Consider the following 18,392-nt stretch of genomic DNA (forward strand, 5'->3'; position numbering starts at 1 on the left):
AGGGCCGGGTCTCTGGATCCTCCCGATTCCCATCCTCCGGATGCTCCAAGACAGTTCCGAGGATGCTCTGTGCTGGAAATGCAGTTGGACTAAAGAAATACCATGTTCAATGCCTTCTTTTCTTTTTTCTTTTTTTTTCTTTTTTTTTTTGGTGTGAGAGCGGTGAGAGCCTGGCCCAGGTTGCCCAGAGAAGCTGTGGCTGCCCCATCCCTGGAGGGGTTCAAGGCCAGGTTGGATGGGGCTTGGAGCAACCTGGTCTGGTGGGAGGTGTCCCTGCCCAGGGCAGGGGGTGGCACTGGATCTCCCGCTTTGAGTGAAAATAGCTGCTCCAGAATATGTCTAATGGCAAACTGTGATTTCAGGGATGGTGGAAACCTTGGGAGCACCCCGGGGTCAGCGGCTGCCGGGGTGGGGGGGTCCCAGGGTCGTGCCAGTGGCAGCCTCAGCTTTGTGCTGTCACCGGGCACTGGCACCGGGCAGCGCTGCAGAGAGGGGGGGTCCTGCCCCCGGGGCACCGACACCCCTGGCACCGAGACCTGGCGGGGATCCGTTGCCCCGGGGCGGCTGCGGGAGCCGGGCGAGCGGCCGGTAACTCCGATGGTCCCCGGTGGGGGGGTTTATGGTGAGATGCCCCGCCGGTACCGGGCTCTCCCGGGTGGTTTTGATGCTATTCCTAGCAGGGATGGGGCAGGGTTCAGCATCCAGCCAGAGCAGTCTCAGTCTCAGGGGAGACTTTGCTGACAGAGCCCCATTTCACTGAAACACTTCCTATTGAATCAGGGGCTAAATTCCTGTTCAGAGCTGGGGCAAAAATGAGCTGGTAGGGAAGGATTCTCACAGAATCACAGAATCTTCTAGGTTGGAAGGGACCTTAAAGATCATCTTGTCCAACCGTCAACCTGACTGACAAAAATAGACACCCACACAACAAACAAGGAGCATCATCACTAAACCATATCTCCCAGCACTACATCAACCCGGCTTTTGAACACCTCCAGGGATGGGGCCTCAACCACCTCCCTGGGCAGCCCATTCCAAGTGCTGAGAACCCTTTCAGTGAAAAAATTGTTCCTAATATCCAGCCTGAACCTCCCCTGGCGCAACTTGAGGCCATTTCCTCTCGTCCTGTCGCCTGTTGGTCTCTATAAACCCCACGTTGCCTGTGTGTGTCTGGGGAATGGACTAGGACCAGCCCCACGCGTGTCCTGCTCTGTACCTGCTGGAACTGACTGCTGGGCACCCTGGGGATGCCTGGCACGGGGCATGCAGAGCCTGGCAGCGTTGGGTTATGAGCTCTGTGGGTTCAGCGAGACCAGCTTCTCAACCGAGCTGGCTGCCTCTCTCTGTAAAATGGGCACAGCGGTGCTGACGTGCACGGGCAAGTCCCAAGGTCTCCAGCAGGATCACCGGGAAAGTTGCTGCGCGCTGTTATTATTAATGTTATTTTAAATAATATTTGCAGTGCTGGCTCAGGCACACCCCCCCCCCCTTTTTGGAGCCTCCCCCTTGTTTGCTGCCGGGCTGTTTGTGCTGCCTGCTGCCGGCCTGACCCCCACCCCCAGCAGGGTTTCAAGCCAAACATTTTCTTCCTGTTTTCCCGAGTGGAGCGTGCGTCTCCTGTTTCATCTGGTTGGGTGATGCGGGGAAGGCAGCCCCAGCGGGTCTCTATGGCAACAGATGTTTATCGAGCCCCTGAGATGAGGCACAGGGTTGGGGAGAGGCACTTCAGCATCTGGGATGGGGTCCAGGGCAGCTGCCACCCCCCTGGAAGGGCAGGGATCGGGGTTGTGGGACAGAGGGGGTGTCCTGCTCCCTGTCCCCTCAGCCCCGGCACGGCTGAGGGATCCTGGGCTCTTTCCTGCAGAAAGAAATTTGGCTTTTCATGAAGGCCTTTTGCATGCAGGGTGCACCAGCCCCGCTGTGGAGGGGGTACCAAGCGGTGGCAGAGGCTCTGTGTGGCCCTGGGCTCAGGAACCCACGGGGCTGGGGGTTTGCTTTGAGCTGGGGGGGGTCCTGGCCGTGTCACAGCCACCTCCTCTGTCTCTCCAGAACGCAGCAAGGATTAATGCCACCTCCCAGAGCTCCCAGGGCTGCAGATGGGCTCAGCCTCATGCGCGCTGCTGTGGAGCTCGGGGGTGTGTAGGTGGTATTTCCCATTTTTGTAACAGAAAATTTTGGTCAAACACGAAAAACGCTGCTCAGGGCACCCAGGGCTCTCGGGGCAGGGGCTGGAAATACCGACTGCCTTTGGGATCCCTGTGGGGCTCCTGGGTGACTGCCTTTGCTCTCCCAGCAGCAGCCACAGCCAGCCCAGCCCTGTGGCCAGCAGAAACGAGCTGGGCCTGGCCGTCTCCTCGGTGTCAAGGCTGTCCCCTCTGTGCCAGAGCCCAGCGCCACGTACAGGAGGCTCCCGGCGCACTCAGAACCTCGATAGTCCTTTAATGGCTTTAGAAACACTCAACAGGTATTAACTCCAAACCGAGTTGGAGTTGCTCTGCCTCGGGCAGCCGGGGAAGTTGGGGTCACCTTGTGAAGGTCAGACTGTACATCAGTGCCATCTTGCACAGCAGTGCATCCCTGTCTGCACCCCAAAGTTTGGGAGAGGTGTCTTTCCCCCCCGGGACTCATTCTGGAGGAAGGTGGATCAGTAATTTGAGGAGGTTTTAGGAAACTCGGTGCGATTCTCTGAGGCTGGGGCTGGTTGTCTTCAGGAGCCACGTCCTTCCTCATCTCTCCACACGTTTCTGGTAGAGCTGCCTGGAACTCGGAGGCTGCCAAGACAGGAAAGCACGGCGCTGCTGTGACTTATTTGGTGTGTACACAGCCTGTGGATGTCGGCTGGGGGGGGGTGCGGTGCTGGAAATGCCAGGAAATTAGATTGAGAATGACTTGTCCTGATGGCTCTCCAGGCGTATCCGCACGGTGGAGGCAAGCAACACACTTACATCCTCCTTTCTCCTGCAGCCACCCACAGAGCCACGAGCAATGAAGTGTTCACCCCACGGTGATGCCCTCAGAACTGCCCCATGGCAGCACACGGAGCCCGGGGAGCAGAGGGAGGATTGGGCAGTGGCAGGAGACAGGAGACATGGGCAGCCTTTCTTTCCAGCCCAGCAAGTGCCCTGGGGGTAGTGCCAGCGCTGACCCCGGCAGTAAAAATGCAGAGTCCCTCTGCTTGGGGTGCAAAGGGTCTGTCTGCTGTGCCCTGCGGGGAGGGGACGGTGGGCAACGCACAGCATGAACTTTCACAGATGGATGAAGCCCAGAGAGGCCAAGAACAAAGTGGGCACAGTCCTGCCTGGACAAAGAGCACTTCCCAGGGGGTTTCTGGATGTCCCGAGAGCCAGTTACCTCTGGTGAGGGGGGGGTTTAGTGTATTCCTCCCCAGTAGCCCAGAAGGAGAGCGATTCCCAGCATCACCGGCAGCTTCTTGGCAGGAGGCAGAGGAGCACTGGACCCTGCAGTGAGGAGAAGCTCGGCATTAGGTTGGTGCTGGCCCCTGCCCAGGTGAGCAGCAGCCCTGTTTGTCCCCCCCCCACCCCAAGCTGTGACAAAGAGGAAGCTTGTGTGTCACCCCCCTCTGCTCCCCCGGGGGTGACACCTTGGTGGCCCTCAGCACCCCGTGTCCTTCCCGCTGCCGGCTTTGCTTTGGTGTGGGGGACATTTCGCCACCTCCGGAGGGGTCCGTCCCTTCCCGCTGCCGGCTCCGGGGGTCCCCGGGCGGTGGGAGGGAGCGGCCGCCAGGTGTCGCTGTTCCCGCGGGAATCCCGCCGCCTCCGACCGGGAGAGACGGGGGTTTGATGGAGGGACCCGCGAGGGGACGGGGGGTGATGGTTTGACTCTGAAAGGGGGGAGATTGAGGTGAGATGTGGGGAAGAACCGGTTGGACACGGAAAGAGGGGAGATTGAGGTGAGATCTGGGGAAGAACCTCTTTGGTGTGAGGGTGGTGAGAGCCTGGCCCAGGTTGCCCAGAGAAGCTGTGGCTGTCCCATCCCTGGGGGGGTTCAAGACCAGGTTGGAGGGGGCTTGGAGCAACCTGGGCTGGTGGGAGGTGTCCCTGCCCAGGGCAGGGGGTGGCACTGGATGGTCTTTAAGGTCCCTTCCAACCCAAGCCATTCTATGCTTCAATGACCTCACCTTGAGTACTGTGTCGAGTTTTGGGCCCCCTACCATAAAAAAGACATTGAGGTGCTGGAGCGGGTCCAGAGAAGGGCAACAAAGATGGTGAGGGGTCTGGAGAATAAGTCTGATGAGGAGAGGCTGAGGGAGCTGGGGTTATTCAGCCTGGAGAAGAGGAGGCTGAGGGGAGACCTTATTGCTCTCTCCAACTCCCTGAAAGGAGGGTGTAGAGAGATGGGGGTCGGTCTCTTTTCTCAAGTCACAGGCGACAGGACGAGAGGAAATGGCCTCAAGTTGCGCCAGGGTAGGGTCAGGCTGGATATTAGGAAAAATTTTTTCACTGAAAGGGTTATCAGACATTGGAATGGGCTGCCCAGGGAGGTGGTTGAGGCCCCATCCCTGGAGGTGTTCAAAAGACGGGTTGATGTTGTGCTGGGAGATATGGTTTAGTGATGGTGTTGCTTTTTGTTTGTTGTGTGGGTGGGTTTTTTTGGTCAAAATTAGGTTAACAGTTGGACTAGATGATCTTTAAGGTCCCTTCCAACCTAGAAGATTCTGTGACTCACGCAACATGGGCTTCATGGTCTCCAGGGAGCCGTCGTGGGGCTCAGGGACGATGCCCAGCAGCTCGCAGAGGAGAGCGTAGACGTTGACGCTTTCGAAGGGTTCAACCACCAACCCCTGCTTGAAGGATGGTCCCACGGCGCGGAAGATGGTTTTCATGTTCATGGCCTCGTTGTCAAAACCATGTTCCCCTTTATTGAACTGGACCTTGATTCTCTGACAGGGTGAGAGAGGACATGAGTGCCCAAACCCTTCAGCCCCCCCAAGCACAGCCCCCCAGGAGGTGTCAGGCACCGAAGCAGCAGCACTGCTGGGTGTCTCCACCTCTCCTCCATGTGGCTCTCGCACACCACGTTCTGCAGCCTGTACAGGGTTTAACAGCCTGGTTGGCTTCTTTGAGTTTTTGCAGTTTATCTAATAATGTTAGAAGCTGAAGGGTGTTGACCAAACACAGCTCTCAAGCAATTATGGCTTGCGAGTTCCCTCCCTAGATGTCAGGGCATCCAGATTTTGTTGTACTGAGGAGCTACAGTACAACAAATGTGCAATGAGGAGCTGCCTGCTGGCCTTGACTTTGGGCCTTCCCTTAGTGCCAGACCAGGAGAGGACCCTGAAACTGGTATTCTCTTAGTGCGAGTCCTGCTCCAAGACTTCTGGACCTTTTTGTGGACAACAGAGAAGGTCTTGACACAAAGAGCTAGAATTTCCATCTGTTTGTAGGGAGATCAGTCAACATGAAGGCATAAAGCTGGGTACGTACTGGGGGGCTGTGAGAGGGGCAGGAGGAGAGAAGCAGATCCCCAAAAGACAGTAAGATATGTCTGCATGTACACCTTACCCCATGGATCACGTATCCTGGGTCTCCATACAACACCAGGGGGGTGATCCGGGAATGGTTGGAGTAGTGGAGCCTCCTCGGTAACTCTTCTTTCTTGTAGACGTGTAATTTTGGGTGGGCGTTTTTCAGGACCGAATACACATGCTCTAATTTTCCCTCTTTTGGCAGCAGTAGTCCAACTGGGCCGTAATCTAAGAGCTCAAACTGGATGTCTTTGAACGAGAAGTTAGGTAGTGCCCCGATGTGGATCTCGTTGGTCTTTAAGACAGTCTCCATGCCGTGGTCAGACGTGATGATGAGGTTGAGTCTGGACTCCAGGCCGCTTTCCCGGATGCGCTGCCTCAGGTAACCCACAGTTCTGTCCACCTGCTCGATGATCCTTTTCCTCTGCGTGGACTCGGGGCCGTACTTGTGTCCTGCCGAGTCGGGCTCCCCGAAGTAGAGAGCGATGAAGTCGAGGTTGTTCACCGTGAACCATTCGATGACGGTGTCGACGTTGCTTCTCCAGATGGTTTCGTCGCTGTAGTTGAACACGGGAGGCTCCACCAACTTCATATTCACTTCTTCCCCGTGATACCTCGCTCTTCCTCCGGGGAAGTAGATAGAGCCTGTCTTTAAACCCTGTTAGTGGAGACATTGCATAAACTCACCTGAACTCGCTCCGCAGCGTCTCTCCATCTGTCAGTGCAGCCTCCTGCTAATGTGGTTAAGTTCATTCAGCCCCCCTAATGTCTACCTCTGCCTCTAATGAGGTTTTTCTTGCTCGTTGCCAATTAAAAGTGATTAATTGAAAGCACTGCCCTTCCCAGAACTCCTGCACGTTGGTTTTCTCACTGTGTTAGTAACAATAGTTATAACTTTGGGAAGAGTGACCCGTTTGTACCTTCCATGGACCCTCTGGCCTTTAACCATCAAGACATTAAGGTGGATTTTACTCCAATCATTTGAGCACTCACCCCAAAGTCAATGGGGCCAGTTTGGCCAGTAAATACAGGCAAAGGCACGTGCCTGGGGCCAGGTCTCAGGTCCCATCTCACAGAATCACAGAATCTTCTAGGTTGGAAGGGACCTTAAAGATCATCTTGTCCAACCGTCAACCTAACTGACAAAAATAGACACCCACACAACAAACAAGGAGCATCTCAAAGCCAGATCCAAAGCCTGCTGGGCTGTAGGAAAGTCCTGCTGCAGTCACCAGGGAAGAGGGGACCAGCCCCTGATGCTGCCACCCAAAATGTCGTGGTGAGGCTGGAGGAACAAGATTTGTGCCCGGGAGCGTATGAAGCCCCTGGGCTTGTGATGCTCCCGAAGGAACTGGCTGAGGTTTCTTTAAACAGGAAAAGGATAACCTCTTCTAATAATGTCTTAATAAAGCTGAAACGCATCCATTATTTTTCGCTACTTTTAATAGAATGATCATAATTATTCCTGCCGGTGTCTGGGGGATTTCATTTGGTTTTTTTTTTTTTTTTTTTTTTATCAGGCTTTTCTGTGAAAGACTTTGCAGCGATGGATTGGCAACACGGGTCAGCCAATTCAGCTATTCAGTGAATCACTTTGTTTAATTCCTTATTCTTTGATTCTGTCAGCTTTGAAAACACACTGTTGGTGCTGCCTTGGTTGAAATTTGTCTGCAAATCCCTTTTTTTTTTTTTTTTTTTGCTGGTCTAATTAGGCTGCCGTGCGCAGGGGGGATGTTAGCTCGTGGCCACTAGAGATCGTGGCTGGCCTGTAGCTTTGACTGCGGGTTGGCAGGAGAGGGGGCTGCCCCTGCAGGGTGCGTGGGGGCGAGGGGGGGTCCGCACTCGCCTGTCTCTGGGCGGTGATCCAGATGGGCAGGCTGCCGTTGTCCCACCAGTCGTCCCTGCCTTGCGTGGTGTAGTAGGGCAGCTTCACCCCCGTGCTGGTGTTGAACCACATGTTGTGGATCACCCCGTGGTTCTCCATGTACCGCCCTGCCAGGAGAGATGGAGGAGGAGGAGGTGGGGGTCAGCCAGGCTGTGGCTGGGAGGGGGGTGTCTCACCCCGACGATGGGCAATGGAGCTTCTGCCCCTTTATCCCGTCCCAGCTCCCCCTTTGCCTCTTCTTTGCCCCCAGCCTGTGTACAAAGTGGGGTTCCCCAGGCAGGGAGTGAGATGCTGGGGGGACTCCTGCTCCTCACCCAGACCCTGACCTGGGGCACCCTCACTCCTGGGGGTGCTGGTGCCACCTGCAATTCCTCCTGCCTTTCACTGATGGCTTTGGTGCTTGGCTTTCTCTGGTGTTGCCAGCCCCTGAGGTCAGCACGTGGAAGAAATCCCCATTAGAAATGAAAGACCTGCACTTTCTACTCTTACATTTCATGCTATTTTTATTATTCTGGTCCTGAAGACCTCACAGTTACTTCTGCACAATATCCCCATCCTCCCTTGTACCGACAATGCCTCCCTGCCTTTTCTCATCAGCAGATTTCATTAGCGTGTTCCACTCTTTTATGGCAAGGTTATTAATTAAAACCTTAAATAAGATTGGCTCCAAAATCGATTCTTCAGGAATTCCCCCGTTGCCCTCCCTCCAGCTCAACAGCCTCCCCTCAGCATCGCCCAGTGTCCTCCTCCCCATCGCCCCTTCCTTCCCCACGTTACGGGTTTTGTACTGATCTTCATCTTCTCCATCTTAACTAATGATTTCCCGTGTGGCACCGTATCAAGTGCATTACTGAAGTCCAGAAAGATTAAATTAGTGCATCTCCCTTGTCTAAAAAAATCATTTATCTTATCAAAGGAGGCTGTTGGGTTGGGCTGCTGCTATTTACCTTTGATAAATACAGGCTCAGTTCTCTCCCTTTCTGCAGCTCTCGCCTTGTCTCTCTCCCTGACTGGGAGAGTCTAGATTAGGAGAATATTGCGTGGAATATTATTTTGTGTTAGTGCCTTTGTAATTCTATTTGTGTGTTTGCAGTGTGGGTTATACTCAGATATGTACACAGATTAGAGGCTATTGATATTTGGCACCTATATACTATAAATAATGCAGGTAAGGTAATAAAGCAAAGGGAGGACACTAGCGAGACACTGATTTGTGCCAGAGCTTAGGTGTATAAGGTAAATAAGGTAAACGAAGCCTTAGGCTGCCTCAACTGTACTTTAATCTTTGTTTTTTGTGACGACAATAGATAGGGAAGCGTAAGTAAACTTTAACTCCAGGCTGTCCTGTAACAAAAGAGAAAGAAGACACAGAGAAAAAGGGTGCCTGGGGGCTGCGAGGGAGCGACCAGGACTGGGTGAGCAGAGGTGCCATCGGGAAATCAGGCCACCTACAGAGACTCTAAGTCCAGAAAGAAGCTGTAACAGCCCAGCTCCGGCTGCAGGTCTCCTGCACCAGGAATAACGGTGTCTAAGGGTTGATCCCATCTGTTATTGAAGCGGAACCTCAGGCTGAGCCCTGCTGAGGTGGCCTCAGCATAATTCCTCCCATGGTGGAGGTGGAGGCTGCATAATTCCTCCTGCCAGGACAAGAGGGAACGGGCACAAACTTGACCACAAGAAGTTCCATCTAAACACGAGGAGGAACTTCTTTCCTGTGAGGGTGGCAGAGCCCTGGCAGAGGCTGCCCAGGGAGGTGGTGGAGTCTCCTTCTCTGGAGACATTCAAACCCCACCTGGACACGTTCCTGTGGGACCTGCTCTGGGTGGCCCTGCTCTGGCAGGGGGTTGGAGGAGATGATCTCCAGAGGTCCCTTCCATCCCCATATCGTTCTGTCATTCTGTCACACCGGGCGTTATTTACCTTTGATAAAGGCAGGCTCACTTCTAGCACTTTCTGCAACTACCACCGTGTCTCTGGCTCTGGTTCCCAAACACAGCTATTCCAAAGCTTTCCCTGCAGCTGGGGTTGGGGTGGGGGGGCTGCTGCTTGACTTAGTTTCCCTGACTGATGCATAACCCCTAAATTTACCCTTCCCCAGCCCACACCTGGGCTCGGGGCCGGCAGGACTCACCGGTCAGCAGCGTGAAGTGGCAGGGGCTGGTGATGGTGATGAAGGCAGGAGTCATGTACCGTGCCTTCACCCCCTCCGCAGCCATAGTGTCCAGGTTGGGGGTGTCCACGTCCTGGTCGTAGTTCCACCGAAAGCCATCGAAGGAGACCAGGAGGAGTTTGTTGCGGTTGGATACGGGCTGCACGGGGACACAGCTCGCTAAAGAGAGGGCAGCCAACACGAGCCCCAGAGAAGTGAACATCTTCACGCCCTTGAACTGGAATAGCCCAGACACCCAGAGAGCTCCCCTTAATACCCTCGGGGTGGGACTAAGTTCAGTTTTTATCTAATCTTGCAGTTGCTGATCTGGTGCATGGCTTCTGCCCACCCTTCGTATCAGAATGACCCTCTCTGTTTGTCCAGTTAAAGTAGATTAGTTTAGATTTCTTTCTGGGTCGAACACCAACCACTGCCTCCTCCACCAGTGGTGGTGGCTGCTATTTTAGCACTCATGAATGGGAAGAACAGCTCATGTGGCAGGACCTGCCTTCAGCCAGCCCAAGAGAGACCTGTCCCCCAACCACCTCGTGCCCCAGCCACCGTTCTTTCCCCCCTGCAGCCCCTTCAGTGTCCTTTCCACACTCCTGGTTTTTGGAACCCTGCTCTTTGGCCAGTAGTTGAGCTTCAAAAGGCAACTTGCCCCCTCTCAGGGCTACTCGTCCACCTTGAGAGAGGTGTTCAGAGGCTCAGAAAGGAGCTTGGAGGTTCTCAAGTGTGTCTTGGAGGTCCTCAAGTGTGGCTTGGAGGTTCTCAAGTGTGACTTGGAGGTCCTCGAGTGTGGCTTTGTGGAGGTACATGCTGGGGAAGGAGGCTCTTTCTTGGACCCTGGCTGTGCCAGCAACTCCCAGAGATGCTCCAGAGCGTGAGCCTGGCTCTGAAGCCCCCGTGTCCCATCAGCCCAGCAAGGTCCTTGAGTGTGGCTTGGAGGTTCTCGAGTGTGGCATGGAGGTCCTCAAGTGTGGCTTGGAGGTTCTCAAGTGTGACTTGGAGGTCCTCGAGTGTGGCTTTGTGGAGGTACATGCTGGGGAAGGAGGCTCTTTCTTGGACCCTGGCTGTGCCAGCAACTCCCAGAGATGCTCCAGAGCGTGAGCCTGGCTCTGAAGCCCCCGTGTCCCATCAGCCCAGCTCCTGCTGCTCAGGCTCTGCTGCTCACCATGGGTGACCCTCATCTGCTCGTGTGCTGCTGAGCTTCGCCATGTCAGCATCCCGTTTTATCAATTATCTGCTGGTTTTATGACTTCTCCGGGGTTTAATCATTACTGACGACTCATTTCTCAGCAAAACTGAGTTTCAGGCTTTTGTAGACTCAGACTTCTGTAGCAGAAGTTGCCTTGGTTCCCCCAGGGCCTGAACTCTCAACCTTTGTGTCTTTGCTGACCTCTCCCTGCTCGGGTTCTGGGTTTATTCCTTGATGCTTTGCTTTCTCACTGTCCAGCCATCCCCCTTCCTTGCCATGTCCACTGGTTTCCACATCCTTTTCTGGGGTTATTCCGTAGCATTTCTCCCCCAAGGGTGAGCTGGGCAGATGGGTCTCATGCATGCTGTGCTTCATCTTTCCTGGCTCTGCGACAGTCTCTCTGTAGACCTGAGCATCCCTGAGTATTCCCATCTGGACCGATTCCTCTGGGTGCATTGACATCTCCTCCCCTGGGCTTGTGTTTGCCCAGTGTGACATGGGATAAGAGGTTGGAGGAATCCCAGCAGGGATCTCAGGGCCAACAAGAGCCACGGGGGCAGCCTGGGGAGCATCGTTTGTGGACGCTGGAAATGAGCCTGAGCCGTGGTGGGATGGAGCCTCCTCTGAGCCCCGAGCCGACCCCTCCTCCTGCTAACAGGGGGCACGGGGGGATGTTGGTCTGAGAGCATCCCAAGGGGAAATCCTTTCACTGGGAGCCAGGGCTGGGGGGGCTGTGCTGGGCTGTCCTGCGCTGTGCTGGGCTCTACTGGGTGCTGTGAAACCAGAGGCTGCTGGTGTGACCAGAGAGTGGAGAGCCCCAGAAGAGGAGCTGCAACCCTCTCTGCCAGCCCCAGCACCACAGTTCACTCAAGGAGCTATTCTGTTATCAGCATTTGCTGCCTTGGGACTAATATTGTCCTTTCAGCAAGGAGAGAGGGGCCTGGCAGGCACGGAGGGTTTAAAGGGCTCCCATGATAAAGATACTATCGTCCTAAGCTCAGGAAAATTCCTAAATATTCAGCGTGTTCTTCTGAGGTGGGTCAATAAGTCCCCGTGCCGTTGCTAACAGCGCAGGGGAGGGCCCCGATAAGTTATCGTGCTCATCGGCTCCGCTGGGAGGGAAGAGGCTAGAAGGAAGGAAGGAAGCCCAGCTCTAATCTCAGAGGAATATTTAATAGCGGGAGTGTTTCAAGGCACATCCTGATATTCAGTATCTGGGGAGCACGAGGCACAGATAAAGAATGTCACCTTTGGCCACCCTGCCTGGGGCCGCTGCCGATCTCAGGGAAAAAGACTGATGCAGTTGATCTTGCACGAACAGCACCCCAGATGCTCGTCCTACCAGCAGATGGGTCTGAGGGGCTGGGGCTGCTGTGGGGCAGCTGTGGCCCTGCTCGGCACCCCCTGGTCCACGGGCCCCTTGCTGCCGGTGCTGATCCTGCACCGTTGGAAGCAATGGTGAAAACGTGCAAGACAGTGCCAAGTCCCACCGCCTGATGGGGGAAGATGGTCCCTGCAAAGGCATTTTGGGGCCAAGACTCTCCTTCCCACACCTGTGTGCCAATTAACTCCGTGAAGACAGATGAAGGGGCTAGAAAATAGAAATCACGAGCACGGAGGAGCTCATGTGCCAGTGGGACTGCCCTCTTTGCCTGGAATGTGCTGCTTGGGGGCCCAGCCTGTCCCCAGCTTTTGGGAAAAACCCTGTGCTGAGCACCCTTTGGGTGAAACCACGGCTGCCCGGTGTGTGAACACGTGTGAGCAGGCGTGGGCATCGCCGGGGGGGGCTGTGCTGGGGGGGAGCAGGTGGGGCAGGCAGGGGCCGGGTGGTTTTCATTCGTTCTAGTTTTGTGTTTAAATGGAAAAATCAAACGGCAAATTTCTCGGGGGTGCCACGAGTTTCAGTCAGGAATGTCACACTTTGTCCCAGGTGAGAGGGGATCGTTACCAGCAGCTGCTCCCTGGGGATGGATGGATGGAGGAGGGGGCGATGCCTGGGCAGGGCTCCACAGGTGACGCTGGGCTGCCTGCAGGGAGGGGGCTTGGAGGACCCTTTATAAAAGCCCTCCACAGCCCTGAGAGCCCTTTTGGTGCTGTGTGACCTGAGAGCAGAGGGAGGAGGCACTGGGAGGTGGAAGGATGGTGGAGACTTGGGGCTGAGCCACCTGAGGTGAGGTGGGATGTGTGTGGGGTCTCAGGGTGGGCAGGGGGGTGGCTGCTTCCCCTGGGAAAGGCTGAACTGCTGCTTTCTCTGTGCTTCCCTCCCTCTTCCTGGCATTTCTTGGGGTGTTGAGGGGTGGGATGGCTGCAGGCTGGGAATGGGGCGCTTGGACATCGCGTAGAGGATGAGCTGATGAAAACAAGGAGGTGTTTTCCTTTTTGTTCACCTCGCTGTCCGTCCTGGAGTTGCTCTGCTCTGTCCCAATGGTTAAGGTGTTGCATATGTATCCCTTGGGAAGAGGGTGAAGGAAGGAAAGAAAAAAAGAGAAGGTGGCCTGGAGAGTGAGGAGAGAGTTGACTAAAGCCACTGGAGATGCCCTGGCTTGCTCTTTACACCGAGCCTGCCTCCTTCAGCAGCTCGATGCAGGTCCCACATGGGGTGAATGCCTACAGTGCTCCTCTTGGCTCCCAGCACATGGCTCCCCAAGTACCAAGGGACAGATAAGGTCACTGGTGTCACTAAAATATTTGGTGCTAGGACCTGGGGTTAAAGTTGTGATGCTGCCCAGGTGAGAAGAGCTGGGAGCTCTGCAGCTGAGTGGGTTTGGGGGGACTGTGAGGGGAGGCACCTGGAGCTACTGAGTGTTGGATGGAGCTGCAGAGTCTGTGGAAGCTGCTGGGGACTGGATGCACCTGGGAGAGTTGGGTGGAGTCTGTGGGTGTGGAGTGGACCCTGCTCTGCTCCCTGGTAGGTTGGTCTCTTGGGATCATGCTCCCCCTCTGCTCTGCCCTGGTGGGGCTGCATCTGGAACACTGGGTCCAGTTCTGGGCTCCCCAGTTCAAGATCGTGAGGGAACCGCTGGAGAGAGCCCAGTGGAGGCTATGGGGGTGACAAGGGGGGTGGTGCATCTCTCTTAGATGGTGCCAGAGCACTGGAACAGGCTGCCCAGAGAGGTGGTGGAGACTCTTCTGGCGCGATGCGGTTCTGTCCAGCCTGCTCTGGGTGACCCTGCTCTGGGAGGGGGTTGGACGAGGTGATCTCCAGAGGTTCCTTCTGCCCCTGACCCATCTGTGATTCTCTGAGGTTGGAGAAGAGGCGTTGGTTGCTCCTCAGGCAGGGCCTGGGATGTCTGGAGGGGGGTGTTTGGGTCTTACCCCTCTCACACGGCTCCCTGGGTGCTGCGGGAGGGGGGCTGTGGTCTGCGATGTCACCGCGGGTGTCACCGCCGAGCTGCCCTCACTTGCCAGGGGGCCGCGGGGGGGGCCAGGGAATGGCCAGGTGCTCCCCCCGGCTGTGGGGAGAGGAGGTGGGGACCTTCCTTGTCGTGTGTGTCCCCCCCACCCGTCTGGGTGTCACCTGGTTTTCTGTTGTCAGCCGGGGTGGGCAATGTGTCACCTGCCCCTTCCAGGAGATGTTGCTCGGAGCAGTCCTGAGGTCCAGAGGAACATGTGGGGGGGTTAGGAGATGGGAGGAGGGGGCCACAAACTGGTCAAACCTACCCATGGTCATCGCCCAAGTCTGGGATGGGGCAGGTGACAGCACTGGGACCCCCCCAGTCCATGTCTGGCTCCCAGGGCAGCTGTCCCCGTTGGGCTTGCAGGGTTTGGGGAGTGACAGGAGTGTGTCTTGCACAGCCCAGGGTGCCAGGATCCGGTGATGTGTAGGGATGGAGCACGTGTCCTGTGCTCCAGGAGCGGCCTCCTGGGAGCAGGGATGTGATTTCAGCCCCGGTGGGAGAAGGGAGCCCACCCTGTGGGAAGGCACCTCAGGGGACAGTGGCTTTTCTCCTCCTCTTCACAGGCGCGGATCGAAACTCTGCCTTAAGCACAACCCCGGGCTCTAATGCCCTTGGGACATCTCTAGCTGTGTTTTGCAGGGTCTGGGAAGTGGGGGGGAGTGACAGGAGCGTGTCTTGCACAGCCCAGGGTGCCAGGATCCGGTGATGTGTAGGGATGGAGCACGTGTCCTGTGCTCCAGGAGCGGCCTCCTGGGAGCAGGGATGTGATTTCAGCCCCGGTGGGAGAAGGGAGCCCACCCTGTGGGAAGGCACCTCAGGGGACAGTGGCTTTTCTCCTCCTCTTCACAGGCGCGTATCGAAACTCTGCCTTAAGCACAACCCCGGGCTCTAATGCCCTTGGGACATCTCTAGCTGTGTGCCTGCTCCCTGAAGGCTCCCCTGCACGGAGAGCAGTGCTTTCTCTCTGCCATCTCGACTCTGATCGGTCTCTGGCCATGAGGTTTCAGCAGGAGTGGGAAGGGGAGCAGCAGTGGTCGGGCCTGAGGGTGAGAGCCTTGGAGGAGACGTGCAGGGAGCTGGAGAAACTGGAGGTCGGAGCTGGGTGTTTGGTGGAGCCTGGGGCAGCAGGGTCTCAGTGCCAGGGCTGAGTCAGGCATGGTGCTGGCAGGAGGTTGTCCCCACTCGCCGCCGGGGCTGTCTGCCTTCCCCCCCTCCCCAACCCCGAGCACTAAATCTGCTCATGGGTTGAAAATCAAGCCTCTCTCCTGAGGAAGCCCCGTGTGTGGTGACTCAGCCGAGCGCTGGCACCACCCGGACGGGCTCCAGGCGCTGGGTCAAGGGCAGCACGGGGGTATCTCTCGAGGTTGGGGCCCAGGCAAGCCCTGACTCAGCAGCAGCTCTGTTTACCCGGGCTGGTGCAACACCTTTGTGGGAGGGTGACCTGCTTGCCATCTAGTTTGCACAGACTCCATGTGGTAGCCCTTGGGGACCAATCCGGCACAGTGCTGAAGGTGAGGAGAGGGCAAAGGGACAAGAACAGTGAGGAAAATAGCTCTGCAGCTGGCCCTTCTCCAAGGAGGCACCTTCAGCTGGGCAGTGAGTGAGGCTTTGCATGTCTCTGCTCTGGGTGATGTCCCCAGAATGCCCATAGTCCCCCCCTCCATGCTCTCCTGGGCTGTGTCCCGCAGCAGGGACCAACACATGAAGTTCTCTGCAGCCTTTGGTCCACAGGAGAAAGGCCTGTAGCTAAAACCCTGACTCTTGCTCTCTGTGGCCAAGTGATGGCTCTGGATGATGATGGGCTCGAGTCCCTTCTCTTCCCTGCCAGCACCGGTCCCATTCCCTCTCACCCCTCTCACTGTTGCTGGATACTTGTGTCTGGTCCTGAGTCTGTGGTGCTTCTCAGGGCTCAGCAACAGGTTTTTGAGCAGGCCATGGCCTGGGCTCCCCTTTCTGCTGCCTCCTGGGGGTCTGAGCCCCCGGAGTGGAGCAGGGTCAGCCCTGTGTGGTGGCTGCAGCTTGGCTCTGCTCTCCACCCGGGACCCTTCCTCTGCTGCTTGGTTAAACCCAGTATTGACCTGCTCCATCAGAGCCTGGGGCTCTTTCTCAGCTTTCTTAGCTAATGGCTGTGTCTGCCTCCCATTGATCCTCAGCTGCAGAGCTCATTGATTAAGTACATTTCTTATTATACTTAATGGTATTTTACTCCTTTCTGTGCTTCCCCTGTGCCAGATGCTCACCCTGTGCTTCTGCCTGCCAGGGGGAGAATTCCTCTGCTCAGAGAAACCATCCCTGCTCTCCTCCCTTGTGTCACCACCCCTGCTTTCTCCCTCTTCCTTCTGCTTTCCCTGCCTGTTTCTCCTGCGCCAGGGCAGTCCCTCTGCCTTCTGTCTTCCCGTTCTCTGTCCCTGGGTCACTGCTCCCATGCCCTCCTTGCACCTCTGATGTTCTTCCAAGCAAAGTGATGGGGCAGTCATGGTTCTCAATGCTTCAGGAGTGCTGCGAGCCCCCTGGGACAACCCATCCTGTACCTCTGCATGGCTCCTGCTACATCTCCCTAATGCCTCCACCGGGCTGCCAGGGACCTTGCACCGAGCTCCTTTCCGGGGTGGTGATGGATGGGGGTTGGTCTCTTTTCTCAAGTCACAGGCGACAGGACAAGAATAAATGGCCTCAAGTTGCGCCAGGGGAGGTTCAGGCTGGATATTAGGAACAATTTTTTCACTGAAAGGGTTATCAGGCATTGGAATGGGCTGCCCAGGGAGGTGGTTGAGGCCCCATCCCTGGAGGTGTTCAAAAGCCGGGTTGATGTAGTGCTGGGAGGTCTGGTTTAGTGATGATGCTCCTTGTTTGTTGTGTGGGTGTCTATTTTTGTCAGTTAGGTTGACGGTTGGACAAGATGATCTTTAAGGTCCCTTCCAACCTAGAAGATTCTGTGATTCTGTGACGAGTCCCTCTGTGGTGTGTCCCTCCAGCCGGGGCAAGAGGCACCACCCAGGGCACCGTGTTCTCCTTTGCTTCCCCCCACGAACACCTTCACACTTGGCACGCACTGTATGTTGCCTCGCTCTGTGCCTCACCTCCTTTCAACTCTCTTGCATGCATCATTCAGAAGCCATAACATTATTGGGCATAAAATATTTACTTAACTGAGCTTTTTGCAAATATTCCCCTCCATTATTTTTCCTCCTTTTGGGAGCAGACACTGCTTCTCCCGTGCTCTCAAATGGCTTCTCTTAAATAATACAACAAGAACATATGAACACCCAGTAGTCTTTTTTTTCTTTCTCTTGAAATACCCGTAAATATACCGGTGTCCCCAATCCATTACAGCTACACCGGGCCCGTGGCTCGGGAACACCCAGTAGCACGGCCCAACCTGCGTCATCTCCTCGCTGCTGGAAGAGGGGACAGACAGGGAAGGTGCTTGGGGAGGGAGCGTAAATACATGAGAAGATCTGACATGATGCAGAGTATTAATATTAATTAAGAAACGTTCCTTTCAGGAGGGACGTCTGAAGCTTAGCAGAAGGGAGCACAGGACTGAGCACTCCCAGTCTGGTCCCAGTTAGGATGCTCAGAACAGAATTCCCTGCAGCAGCTAAATGGCTCGTCTCCTGGAGGCCAGCCTGAGGCCTGGGGATGCTGAGGGACACTTCCCACTGCTGGCAGCAGGACAGGCAGCCCTCAGCTGCTCTAAAAGAACAGGATAAAGTACTTCAGGAGGTTGAGAATACCAGAAAGTGTGGCTCTTTTTCTCAGAAGTAGGTGTGTGTGGGGCGGGGGGATGGTGAGCATGTTCTCCCCATGTGTGAAGGCATCTGGCTGCACATCCAGAGCTTTCCCTGCTGTAGGATTGTGCTTGGGTGATGGGTGGCTCTTCCCACAGAGGGTGCCATGGGAGGACCTGTGGCAGAGGCCTGGCTGTGGGCTGTGCTGTATCTGGGATGTGTGGGACCTGGCATGGGGCTTCTCGGCTGGGATGGGTTGGGGCCGGGCATGGGGCCTGCTGGGCCCTTCAACATGGGGGTCTGCATCCAGGATGGGGGGTGGCTGTACCCAGATTGGGGGGGGTGTCTAGTGGTAGGGTGCCCAATCCCAGATGGGGTCTGGTCGTGATGGTGCCGGTGCCTACATGGGAGCCTGGCTCAGGGATGTGGGGTGGCCATGGCCATACAGGGGGGTCTGGCCGTGGGGTGGCTGTGACCATACAAGGGGGTCAGGCCGTGGCCATATGGGGGGGGTCTGGCCGTGGGGTGGCTGTGGCTGTGGCCATA

The 18,392-nt window shown here is 56.0% G+C and overlaps 2 protein-coding genes across 2 annotated transcripts in view; one reads left to right on the forward strand and one right to left on the reverse strand.

The window, feature by feature from the left end:
• RBFOX3 (RNA binding protein, fox-1 homolog (C. elegans) 3) overlaps positions 1-18,392 on the forward strand; it is a 275,085-nt gene that overhangs the window by 4,355 nt on the left and 252,338 nt on the right. The gene's annotated exons all lie outside the window — the stretch shown is intronic.
• On the reverse strand, positions 3,352-9,742 carry ENPP7 (ectonucleotide pyrophosphatase/phosphodiesterase 7). The gene is made up of 5 exons (XM_014953183.1): positions 9,502-9,742; positions 7,332-7,477; positions 5,523-6,143; positions 4,687-4,900; positions 3,352-3,458 (listed from the first exon to the last, which is right to left on the reverse strand). Exons 1-5 carry the CDS (start codon positions 9,740-9,742, stop codon positions 3,370-3,372), a joined length of 1,311 nt encoding a protein of 436 aa, XP_014808669.1. The 3' UTR covers positions 3,352-3,369.

The sequence above is a fragment of the Calidris pugnax genome, unplaced genomic scaffold (genome assembly GCF_001431845.1).
Source record: "Calidris pugnax isolate Ruff unplaced genomic scaffold, ASM143184v1 scaffold9, whole genome shotgun sequence".
Lineage (NCBI taxonomy): Eukaryota > Metazoa > Chordata > Aves > Charadriiformes > Scolopacidae > Calidris > Calidris pugnax.

Coding starts and splice junctions, on each gene's coding strand:
- ENPP7 (XM_014953183.1), bottom strand. CDS start 9,742: ATGTTCACTTCTCTGGGGCTCGTGTTGGCTGCCCTCTCTTTAGCGAGC. Junction 7,478..9,501: donor CCACTTCACGCTGCTGACCG/GTGAGTCCTGCC, acceptor CTCTCCTGGCAG/GGCGGTACATGGAGAACCAC. Junction 6,144..7,331: donor GGATCACCGCCCAGAGACAG/GCGAGTGCGGAC, acceptor CTCCACTAACAG/GGTTTAAAGACAGGCTCTAT.